This window comes from Myiozetetes cayanensis, unplaced genomic scaffold (genome assembly GCF_022539395.1).
Source record: "Myiozetetes cayanensis isolate MyiCay16 unplaced genomic scaffold, myiCay2020 scf14, whole genome shotgun sequence".
Classification (NCBI taxonomy): Eukaryota; Metazoa; Chordata; class Aves; order Passeriformes; family Tyrannidae; genus Myiozetetes; species Myiozetetes cayanensis.
The window spans coordinates 2,696,173-2,708,294 of NW_026087048.1; the positions used below are offsets into that span (position 1 = coordinate 2,696,173).

General features: G+C 51.8%; 2 protein-coding genes across 3 annotated transcripts in view; one reads left to right on the plus strand and one right to left on the minus strand.

Moving 5' to 3' along the window:
- Window positions 1-1,299: 1,299 nt before the first annotated feature.
- ISL2 (ISL LIM homeobox 2) lies at window positions 1,300-3,911 on the plus strand. Its single transcript, XM_050309611.1, has 6 exons — window positions 1,300-1,406; window positions 2,361-2,550; window positions 2,752-3,011; window positions 3,122-3,405; window positions 3,507-3,677; window positions 3,795-3,911. The coding sequence occupies exons 1-6, from the start codon at window positions 1,349-1,351 to the stop codon at window positions 3,909-3,911; spliced, it is 1,080 nt and encodes a 359-aa protein (XP_050165568.1). The 5' UTR covers window positions 1,300-1,348.
- A 2,106-nt stretch (window positions 3,912-6,017) lies between these two features.
- The window catches only part of SCAPER (S-phase cyclin A associated protein in the ER), a 137,038-nt gene continuing 130,933 nt past the window's right edge, over window positions 6,018-12,122 (minus strand). For both annotated transcript variants that reach the window (XM_050309377.1, XM_050309378.1), the window contains exons 30-32: window positions 10,619-10,810; window positions 8,057-8,108; window positions 6,018-6,453 (exon numbers count right to left, since the gene is read on the minus strand). In XM_050309377.1, the coding sequence (XP_050165334.1) occupies window positions 6,359-6,453; window positions 8,057-8,108; window positions 10,619-10,810 (339 nt within the window). In that variant the 3' untranslated portion in view covers window positions 6,018-6,358. The remainder of the gene's footprint in view (window positions 6,454-8,056; window positions 8,109-10,618; window positions 10,811-12,122) is intronic.

Here is a 12,122-nt window from a genome sequence, read left to right on the forward strand (position 1 = left end):
CTGGGGAGAGCAGGTCCAATAGTCCAACACCAGTTATCAAAATCCTCTCCCCCTCCTCAGCTCCAGAGGTTTCATACCTACAAGGTGCCCGACTCGTACAAGCGCTCTGGTTGGAAAACCAACCCTACCTCCCTCATCCAAGAAAAATGAGCCCAGCCTGCCCTTCCTGAGCCAACATCTAAAATCACCATGTCCTGCCCAAGACATACAGGTTGTTCTAGGCCTGCCAAATACCGTGTGTAAAATTAAAAAGGCGATTATGTGGAGTAGAAGGACAGGGCTGAAGCCCCAAGACAGTAGCAATCTCAATTCCAGCATGTATAAGCTTTCCTGGACCTTTTGAGCTGCTCGTGCTGCTGTGCTGCGAAGTCTTCGGCAATTTAAAACCAAGTCAAAGGCCACTGTAGTGCTCTCCCTATTTTTCTGCTAATGCATAGGAAGCCCACGGAGACTGGGGGAAAGAGAGTGCAGAAAAGAACAGAAGGGAAAAAAAGCAACAGAAGAGGTAAAGCTTCAGGAGCAGCACAGGATCAGGTGCATGAAAATGCAGTAAAATACTAAATTTTTTCCTGCTAATTTCAATTCATCACGGGGCTGCTGCCCGGAACGGCGGCCCCGACGATGCCATCGGTCCCGCTGGGGTCCGTCGGGGTGGTTCTCCCGCACACGGTCCCCAGCGGGGACGCGCTCCGCGGGCGCGCAGCCTCGAGCCGGTGGCGGAGCCCCTTCCCGTCTGCCGCGGGATGTCCTGCCGCGGCCGCCCGCGGGCACCTGCCTGCTGCACGCCGAAACGGGGGGAAAAGGGACAACGAAATAAAAGGCAAAAGAGAGGGTAAGGAAGAGGAAAAGGGAAATAAAAGCAGCAAATAAAAAGCTAACTAAAAGTCAAGAAGAATAACAGGGAAAACAGAGCGGGGGGAGAAAGCTACAATGAATCTCCCTCCCCTCGGCCGCCGATGCCGCCGTCCCCTCCGCGCACGGGGCCGGGTCGCGCCGCGCCGTGCGGTCGGAGGGTGCGGCGGGCGCGGGGTGCGGAGCAGCGCGTCCCGCGGCGCTCGGTCCCGCCCGCCCCGTCCGGGCCGGTCCCGCGGGGAGCGCGCCCCGCTCCGCGCCCATTGTTCGGCGCCGCCAATCCGCGGGCGCTGCCGCGGCCGCCAATCGCCTCCGGGGGCCGCGCGGTGAGGTCAGCGCCGCCCCCCGCCCGCGGCCGCTGCGCGCTGACATCACGGCCGGCCCGGCGGGGCGGGCCCGGGGGGGCGGGCGCGGCCCCCGCCCCGCGCCGCGCGGGTAGTGGTGGAGCGGCGGCGCCGCATCCCGCATCGCTGCCGGTGCGCAGGGGGCCGCCCGCATGGTGGACATCCTCCTCCCGCGGCCGCTCCCGGGCGCCATGGGGGAGCCCTCCAAGAGTAAGTGCGCGCAGCGCAGCGCAGCGCGGGGCCGGGGCGGGCGGGTGCGGCGGGGCGGGCGCGGGACGCTGCGGGTCGAGCTCCGCAACGCCGCTGCCGTCGGGTGGGCTGGCGGCCGCCGCACCGCCCCGGACCGCGGGCGCGCTGACAGCTCCGGGAAGGGCTGCGGGCTCGGCCCGGGGCAACTCCGGTGCCGCTATTACCGTTCGTGCCCAGCGATCCCCGGCCCCCCTGGCCCCGTTCCTTACCGAATGCCTGTCCTTTCAGCTGTCCGCGCTGCTGAGCTCATGCTTTCGGCTCTTTCCATTTCTTTCTCTGCTTCCTTCTCCTTTTTCTTTCTTTTCTTCTCTCTTTCTCTGCCTGCGTTACCGATTTTCTTTCTTTATCTCTTTCGTGTTTCGGTTTGTCCTTTTTTGTTATTATTACTTCTCTTTCCGTTTTTGTTTATTTCTTTCTCTTTCTGTTCTTCTGGTTTTGTTTGTTTCTGCCTCTTTGATTTCTTGTCTCTTACTGTTTTCATTTGTCCATGTTCCCGTTTTAACCATCTGGGTTTTAGCCGGTTTTGTTCCTTTCTGTAATTCCGTTTTATTTTCTTTCCTTCTTCTTTCAGTTTTCCCTCAGCCTTTGTTTTATCGTTTCTGTGATTGCTTTTATTTTCCTTTCCCGAAATTCTACTTTTCGTCTCTGTCTTTCTGCATTTATTTCCCTCCATCAAGTTTCTTTTTTTATTATTTCTTGTTGTATTTATTTCTCTCCTTTCGTGTTTCCATCCTTTCAGTCCGTGCTTCTGTCTTTATTTCCGATTCTTCCTATTTTGGAAAAAAACAAACAAAACAAAACAGAATAAGAAAAAAGGAAAAAGATTTTAAAAAAACCCTTAAGTGCCTTTCCCTAATTGCTGGCTCTGCTCTGGCACACGGCTGGCCCTGACCGTGCCCCGCTCGCTCTCGGCAGGGCGGCCGGGGCTGGCCCTGTGCGCGGGCTGCGGGGGCCGCATCCAGGACCCCTTCCTGCTGCGGGTGTCGCCGGACCTGGAGTGGCACGTCGCCTGCCTCAAGTGCGCCGAGTGCGGGCAGCCCCTGGACGAGACCTGCACATGCTTCCTGCGCGACGGCAAGGCCTACTGCAAGCGGGATTACAGCAGGTGACCCCGAATGCGCCAACGCTCGTTAGGGAAAAAAAAAAAAAAAAAAAGCCAAAAAAAGGGCAAAAAACCCGAACCCGAAAAAGCACAAAAGCCCCTTAAAACCCCCGAATTTCCCCCAACGAAATTCTGACTCCCAGCCGCTGCCCGCCCCCGCGGCGCCGCCCGGAGTCGCCCTGACGGCGCGTCGCATCCCCGCAGGCTCTTCGGCATCAAGTGCGCCCAGTGCCGGGCGGCCTTCAGCAGCAGCGACCTGGTGATGCGCGCCCGCGACCACGTCTACCACCTGGAGTGCTTCCGCTGCGCCGCCTGCGGCCGCCAGCTCCTGCCCGGCGACCAGTTCTGCCTGCGGGAGCGCGACCTGCTGTGCCGCGCCGACCACGGGCCGCCCCCCGACGGCTCCGCCGCCCGCGGGCCGCGCAGCCCCGCGCTGCCGCCGGCCGCCGCCGCGCACCTCGCAGGTACCGGCTCCCCGTCGGGGCGGGCGGCGGGGCGGGGGAGGTGTCCGGGGGGCTGCAGGGGCCGGGCGGGCGGCGGCGCTGACAGTGCGCGTCCTCCCCGCCCGCCGCAGAGCCGGTGCCCGGGCGGCCGCCCGCCCCGCGGCCGCCGGCGCACAAGGCGGCGGAGAAGACCACCCGCGTGCGGACGGTGCTGAACGAGAAGCAGCTGCACACGCTGCGGACCTGCTACGCCGCCAACCCGCGCCCCGACGCCCTGATGAAGGAGCAGCTCGTGGAAATGACGGGGCTCAGTCCCCGCGTCATCCGCGTCTGGTTCCAGAACAAGCGCTGCAAGGACAAGAAAAAGTCCATCCTCATGAAGCAGCTCCAGCAGCAGCAGCACAGCGACAAGACGGTGAGAGCCCGCCCGCCCCGCCGGGGAAGGGAATTGGGGGTGGGGGTCCCGGGCCGGAGGGCTCGGGCGGCAGCCGCGCTGAATCCCCGTGTGCCCCGCAGAGCCTGCAGGGCCTCACCGGGACGCCGCTGGTGGCCGGCAGCCCCATCCGCCACGAGAGCGCCGTGCAGGGCAGCGCCGTGGAGGTCCAGACCTACCAGCCACCCTGGAAGGCGCTCAGCGAGTTCGCCCTGCAGAGCGATCTGGAGCAGCCCGCCGCCTTCCAGCAGCTGGTGAGCCGCGCCGGGCCGCCCGTCGGGCCGCGGGGGGCGGGCGGAACCCCGGGCGCTGCGGGAGGGGGCCGGGGCAGGGGCGACCGCGCCGGGCCCTCACCACCGCTACTCCCCCAGGTCTCCTTCTCCGAGTCCGGCTCCTTGGGCACCTCCTCCGGCAGCGACGTGACCTCGCTGTCTTCCCAGCTCCCCGACACCCCCAACAGCATGGTGCCCAGCCCGGCCGAGACGTGAGGCGGCCCGGTCGCCCGCCGCCGCGGGACCTCCGCATGCCTGCGCTCCCTGCATGAGACACCCGGCCCCGGGCCGCTCCCAGAGCGCCGGACAAACGCCTTTGTTTTTTAATTATTCTTATTTAAAAACAAACAAAAAATATGTTACTGACGGCCAAAAAAGCACCGGGATCCTCGCTGCCTTCACCAGACCGGAGAGAGAGTCCCCGCCCTGGTTATTTCGTTGTTTTGGGTTTTTTCCCTGCGGATTTCGATGTTTCTTTTTTCCCAAAGAAACGTGGATTTCCCCCCTGGAGCCCGGCACGGTGACAGGCCGCCTCGCCCGCCGCTTGCGCCGGAGACGGCTTTTCTTCCCTTTTTGGAAGGGAAAAGGAAAAAAGAAACTACAAAAGGGGGAGAGACTCCCCCAGCGTGCGGCCGCGGAGCCGGCCTGGCCGTCCCTCCGCGCCGTCCAGCCTCATCTCACGCCGATGCCTCTCCCGGGCCGCGGCGCCCGGCCCCGCACGATCGCTGGAAAAACGGGACACGGAAACGAGACTTTTTAACGGGAAAACCAGTACTAATAATGTTAAGTTATCAATGGACGGAGGACGGATTGTTTGCGCCTTTAACGATCAAAAGTAAGTTATTGTTATTTATTGTCAGAGTCAGCGGTTGAATAGTGGAATTAAGTATTTTGGACTTAATAAAAAAAAAAAAAAAAGAGAAAAGGAAAGGACTGAAACGAAAAAACCAAACAAACCTCAAAACCAAAAAGGTGCGGAAGGGCGGCAGAGGGGGCTCCCCGGGGTCGGGACGGGCACAGCCCCGACTTTTCCCGCACGGCCTCCCCGCACCGCGTTAATCGGCTTTCAGAACCGGGGCCGCTTATTTATAGCCGGGGAGGCGGAGCACAGGTTTCCCTTTCGGAGCAGCCCCCGCGCTCGGCCGGGTCGTGCGGGCACCTGCCGCGCTGCAGGGCGGCCTCGCCTCCTCCCCGGGGGTGGCGGGGGCTTCCCCGGGGCGGCGGGGCGAGGCGAGCTGACCCCTCGAGCGTATCCATCCCCCCGTCCAGACCCAGGCGGCGGCTCCTTATCTGCCTCTGGCATCACCTGGGAGCGCGGCGGGGCCGCTCCCGCTCCCTCCCCGTTACCAGGGCGCGACCGCTGCGGACCGGCTCCCATGGGGACCGCAGGCCCGGGCACCTCCAGCCACAGCAAGCTGCACCCCCCTCCCCATCCCCGGGCACCCGGGGAGAGCTGGGCCCTGGCCGAGCCCTCCGGGCTGCAGGGGATGGGCAGCGCGGCGCCGGAGCGGCTGCACCACCCCGAGAGGCTGCGGGGACCGGGCCCTCCAGGCGAGCCGCCGTCGGGGCCGCCTCAGCCCGGGGCCGCTGTGCCCCGGCCGGGCACAGGTGGGGCGGGGTCTGCCGCCCTCCCAGCCCCGCCGCGGGGCCCCCGCCATTACCTGGCTCCATCCTGGTCGCGCCGAGGCTCTCCGCGTTCTCCCGGGGCTGGGCCGGAGCGGGGCCGCAGCTTCGCCTCAGGCGGCGCGCGGCCTCCCCTCATGAGGGCGGCGCGGGCGGGACCCGAGTGCGGGCCGGGCCGGGCCGGGCCGTGCGGGGCTGCCGAGAGAGGGCTGTCCCGCTGCCTGTCCCGATCCCGCTGCCTGCCCCGGTCCCGGTGCCCGTCCCGCTGTCCGCGGCCGCCAGCCGCCCGGGATCGGCCCGGTCCCCGCCGCAGCGCGGGGCCCGCAGCGCCTCCCGCCCCTCCCGCGGAAGCGACCGCTGCCCGGCCCGGCGCGGCGCTGGGCTTTGCTCAAACCGCGGAACCTTCCCCGTTCAGAGCACATCCCTGGGTTAAACCAGCGTTATTAAAGGCTCACCGAAAAGTAAAAAACGCACACGGTTTAAAAAATCCGTATGACGTGGCTTACCCCAAATTACCAAAAAATTTAAAGCAAACTTTCCCCAGAGCCAAATCTGACGAATTCTTTTGATTAGATTCTGATCCACTTTTGATTAACAAGAAAGACAGCTTAAGGGGCTTTTTCTTTGCTCTCTCCGAGACCTGGGTTGCTTACGGTAATTCAAACACACCAACATTTGTAATGCAGAAGTCACACCAGACAGAATAAGTTATTTTATTACAAGATATATAGAACATATTTTTCTCTATTTGCAACCTTATTTCAGCAGTTCTGCAGTGCAAGTCCCACCACATCACAGGGCAGAAAACATCCAAATCATGACATCGGATACGTGAACGAAATAAACTCAAATTATCAAAATTACAAAACAGAACTTGGAAGTATCTACAGTAGTTATGATATAAATAGTGCAAATTATATATCTACAGAATAAGTATTTAGAGTATCAAAACCGTTTCAGAACAGCCTTTTGAAGAAGGTAGTCAGCAGGAACTGGTCAGTGTGACGATGTTAGGGATTCAAAAACCAAATATACAACACTTATTTTTTCAAGAAGAACTGCCGAGCTTCTTCCCAGGACTGCCGCGGGAATCTGTTGGACAGCTCAAGGTAATCTTGAGAACTGAAAAATTTTTCTGTTGAAGACAGAACATAAAATTACCAAGTTATTCCCTCTTAAGATAAGATGGCAATAAAACAGGAATAACGAACATGCAGCCAATCTGAGATACTTTTCCTCCCCTCCCCCTCCCAAAAATCATCTCAGCCCATGGGGTGACACTTCTATGGAGCTTGGGACATGGAGGGCTGGCTTTAAGAAGGGGGCAGAGGTTCTGGTGAGCAAAGGCTTCCATTTGTAAGCTTTTGGACGCAGTGGAACATTACACAGCTTACAAACTCTCTGTCCTTGGACCCACTGGGGACCAGCTCAGCCTCGTTCAGCTCTGGGCAGCCTCAACGGTGTTTTCGGCTCAGCAGCTGGTTTTTTCCACGAAGGGCTGCGGAGGAGCTGTGCTCCCTGACTCCCAGAGCTCCCAGCACAAGCACAAACGCAGCTTTCACTCCTGCGAGCGAACAGGACTGCACATGTGTGCACAGGTTTGTGGGTCTGAGCCTCCACACAGCAGCCAACAATCAAGTTTGTGCTTTCAGGTCGTATTCCCATCAGTGTTACTGTTCCAGTTTGGTTTTTTGGGGACATCATCCTTCACATGCCGGTGATACAACGGATAAAAATAATCCTGCTTATACTATTATTGAGTCAACTTTTTTGCAACCAGGGAATGTTTAGAAACCACACTCCCATGTCACCACACAGTCATCTTTCTTTAAAAGTTCATCCAGTCTGAATAGTGAAAATCAAAAGCAGTTTTCCACTTGGGTTTTAGATGTTCCTTGAGCAGATTCTCATGCAAACACAATCCTGGAAAGTTTGTGCTGCAGACACTGCCCAAGGCTGCTTCAGACTGAGAGGTATAATGTTGACAGTAAAAATCTCCATAAAGTTACATTAATTTCATGTGTTATAATTTATTTTTAAACGCAAAGCTTATGTTTTAGACCTAGAACTGCTCATCTCTTGCCAAATGTTGGGCAAAATGGTGGTGGATTTTTGCTTGCTATGAGGAAGAAATGACTGTTCGAGCGAGGTAGTTTATGCAAAATACAGCTACTCAAGAACAGATGCCCATCAGCACTTGAATTTCAGATGTGTTTAGCAAGTAACAGCCATCTCAGCTGAGAATATTTCAAATTTAGCCTAAAGAGATTAAATGCATTTTAAATAATACCTTAATAACGGAGGGCAAAAAAAAAAATCACACTTTTTCTGCAAACCGATGAACGTTAAAAGAACAATTACAAGACAGTATTTTACAGATTTTTGGCTCTCCAGGTGTACTGGCATTGCTGCGTGGCTTCTGCAACCTGAAACTTTTGAAGGCAGCCTTTGTGACAGCTAATTAAATATGTGCAGGTACAGTATCACGTTTTAGGACATGATACCACGCAGCATTTAATAAAGATTAACAGTCTGAATCCCTGATACGACGAGGAGAGGACTGGAAGACCTGTCAGGATGTAAGTCAGGGAGCCTCTCCCCGAGCTGTAAAATCATGCTCCAAGTTACTGTATTTCTTTTATCGTGAGGCAGACTCAAAAAATTTCAATCACAGTGAAATGTAATATCTACACATTTTGCTAACCAACTGCTCCTCTGTTACACTGCATTGAACGTACCCCTCTGCTGAGATAACTGATTATCCATTTGGCCTGAGCTCTGTGCAAAATCCTACAGGGGAAAAAAAAAAAAAAAGGCATCAGGTTTTCAGATCTTACACCCGAGAAATTAAAACATTTTTAAGTCTTCACAGTCACTCAAAAATACTAATACTTTATGAAAACTGTAAATTAACAAACTGTGGCTTGTTTGCTACATATAACAACAGAATACTGCCAGCACTTAAATTCTATAATATATATGGTAGATTTTTATTCCTTTATTTATATAACTTGTTTTGAAAAAAAAAGAAAAATTTTAGTACACAACAAAGAATCCAAGGCTTTAATATCTTCTTAGGAAATAGTTCTTACTGTGATTTTTATTTACCATAGCTATGTCTCTGTAAAAGAAATGGTGTTTCAGATCTTTGCTCCTGACCCCAAAATACACTCTTACAAAATCCAGGAATGATTCCAGTTTCTATGGCTGTGCTTCCCAGTGAGCCCGAGGTCCTGATCTCTTCAGGGTGTATGAATTTCCTCCCCAGGGGGGGTAACCCCAGCCCGAGCTGTGGGATGAGCACCCAGAGCCTCATGGGATCCCTGCCGGGCACAGGGACACCACAGCCCTGCAGTCAGCAAGGACACCGACCCTGCCGGCTGCCCCATCACAGATCCTATCTTACGCTGGAGTATCCACCGAGCAGAACGCTGAAGAAGGTATTATCTGATAAGAGAGACAATTTAGCAAATCGTGGATGCTCCTAAATTTTTTTTTTTTTTGAAATTATTTCTAAAAGCCGAAGTAACAAAAATAGACGGGCTGATGCAAACTTCAGATGATGGAAATAAATCTGTTGGTAAGGAGGTAAAATCCAGCAACCCCTTTGCCTTTGATTTTTGCTGCACACATTTAACACACTGTATTTAAGTGTTATATTCGTACACGCCACCAAACTTTTACGCAAACGGGACTTCTTTTAGCGTTCCCTGGCACAGGAAGAACCTCATTTTCCAGTCACGGGGGAACATTTTACAGTCTTTCCCAAACCTTCCACCGAAGCAAATGAGAGATTTGCTTGACAAACAGCAGCGAGCTGAAATAAAAGTAGAGAGGGGAGTCTCTTCTGTGTGTGCGGGATCCGAGCATTCCTTGGATCCTTCCAGAATCGCTCTCCGTGTACGCATGTGCAGCATTTGGGATTAGATTTTAACACGGGCAAAAAACTGAAGTACCAGTGAAGTCAGCAAAGACAGGGCTCTTTACAGCATGCACAACTCTTCCATATTTTAATGTAACAACTATTTTTAAAAGCCTGCAATAACAGTACGTGGGCTTGACAGCTGAGATACACCTATAACTGGAAATTAACGTTGTCCCTTGTAGATAAACTTACACTTTACTGTAGCTACTGGGGATTTTAATGCCATTCCATCTCTTATAGCACAGAAATCAAGCTAAAGATCCTGAATTATTCATATAGAGAACACTCTCCTCCACTCTCATGTTTTTTGGCTGAAAAAAACCCCTGAACTAAACTCACTGCATTTCCTCATAATACTTAAATTATTTTTTTTGCCACTGCAACTTCTATGCTGAAATCTGTAGTTTCACTATGACTGTAGCAAATTCTTTTAATTTTTAAAAAGTTCCAAACTTAAAAAAAAAAACTGCTATGCAATTATTTTAGCATTAAAAGGATAAAAATTAGTTGCACTCAGAAGTTATGCAAACTTTCAGTAAATATTTAGTTCCTGTGCCTTCTCTCTCAAATGCATGTAGCCTATCCTTGGAGTATCCCTGGAGTAGCTGTAAAGCATTAGGGAAAAGAGCTTGACTAACATTTCTGTATCAACAACAGTAACTTTCAGGTGACTGATACAGAGTTACTAGACTCATAAAAGCATATTATTTTTAACAGTGGAGTGTCTATGAAAACTGCACTTATTCATTGAAAACGGTCAAGGTATAGAAAACATGAGGCATCCAAAAAATCTGATCGATAAAACAGCATATAAATTCAGACAAAGGGAACAAAAACCCTGCAAATCCTTATTCAAAACAGTATTCATAATGACCTCAGTGGCTTACTGTCAAAAATAAAGATTGCAAGATTAGACTGGTAACATATGTTCTGTGTATTTTCTGCATAAAATATATACACTTACTCAGTTCTCTGTAAATCTATGGTATGCAGTATACAACTGTACATTTGCATGTAAACACATGAATATACCAATTTTAGATATGTTATATGCACAGGAATTTTAAAAAAATAAATATTTTAAGAATTGTCTTGTAATAGCAGGACCTACATCAAACCTTCCCAGTACACCCAGGAGCCGTAATGAAAACAGGATCCTGAGCGGACAGTGAGAACCTGAACCACTCGGTAACCTTTCAGAGTTACAAGATGCCTCAAGTACAGGCGTAATCTGTGGTTTGAGAAGAGCTGCAGAGAATCTCAAAGTACTTCAGTGCTGTTTACTTGTTTGACTTAAGGCAAACGATTCCCACACTCAGAGCGAAGGCGAGCGAAGCAGCCGCAGTGACCCCGCCCGGCTGCAGAGCTGCGATACCTGGATGAAGGTGGCGAGTAAAACGCAGCTCATCTCCTGCTCCAGGATGATCTTGTTCTGAGGGTTGTTGTAACAAGCAGCTATGAGCGAGGGGAAGAGCACTTTGATTAAACGAGGGTCACTGAAATACTGGAAAGGCAACTGGCACAGTTTCTGCAGCACCGTGGGGTGACGGCCAGACTGGACAATGATCTGAAAATACAAACATAACGAAATTAAACCACATGATCTATCTGTTCTTCCCTTCCTGTTAGCCACCAAGGGTGCTGAAGTCATGCTAAAAAAATGAGCATGGCTGAGAGTTACTACTAAAAATAAAGCTTAAAACATTTACTTCAAATAACTTCTGTTTCAGTGGGTAAGCATTATTTTTATTGCAGAGGAAAATCAAGAATATTGAGCTCCGAAACTTTTTTCCTCTATCACACAAGAAGACAGTAAGCGAGAAGGGGATTAATCTGCAGATTACAATAAAATAGATAATGTAATACCTTCATTCAAAAGGCAAAGAATTACAGCACAGGGACTATTCTGAGTTAGAGCTCTGAAACACAACACCCCAATGCCTGCCATTTAACCACAGCAAGCACAGGGTGGGGGGGGAAATCCAGAAAGAAATCACCAGGATTTTAAAACCTCTCCCTCCCGAGGCTCCATCATCCTTTCCTAGAGTGCCTGCTGGCAATCAGAGAGGACTCTGTTTCAGGGGAGATGTCTGCCACGCATTCTCAGGCACCAAAGAAGAAAAGGTGATTGTGAGCTGCACAGCGAGGAGTTTCAGTAAGGAGAGACTCAAGAGATCCTCCCATCTGTATTTCTTATCTCAGTTTCTATCAGTGCCATTGGCTCTAAAAGGAGAATTGTTTAGATAAATGGGACTGTTGTCATGAGGCAGGCTAAGTTTACAACTGTGTACATCTGAAGAAATAAGGCAATGCTATCACTGGTCTCCTGCACAGGAACCTTTCCAATTTACTTGATATTCTTATAAAGTCTTTGTGATAAACTAAAAAATGCCCCAATCGGATCTGTTCCAAGTAACCTTGATCAGACAATTACAATATGAAAGAGCTGTTTGACCCAAAGTTGGCTTTTTGGCATAGGAGGAAGCTCCTATAAGGTTGGAACACTGTAAAACTGAGGGTCATGACTGTAAATTGTACTTGGAAAAACACAATTTTACAGGTACACACCCAGACAAGACTGCATTCAAATTAAAACCAGAAGGACAGAAAGAAGCAGTTGAGGCCACAGGAACATAAATTATAGGGATTTACAAGTTTTCAAAGCACTTTTAACAATATCTTCAGAGCACACACTAAGTTGATAATGCAGTTCAGTTTAAAAACAAGATCAACAGAGTAATAGTTTGCATTTTTTTCAGCTCACCAGTGAAGAAGACATTGAAAACCTTTCAAAATACTGGCAGCAATGTCTTAATGCCCTTAAAGACAGAAGAAATTTTTAAAAGACAGGCAAATAAGAGAAAATCAGGCACACATGC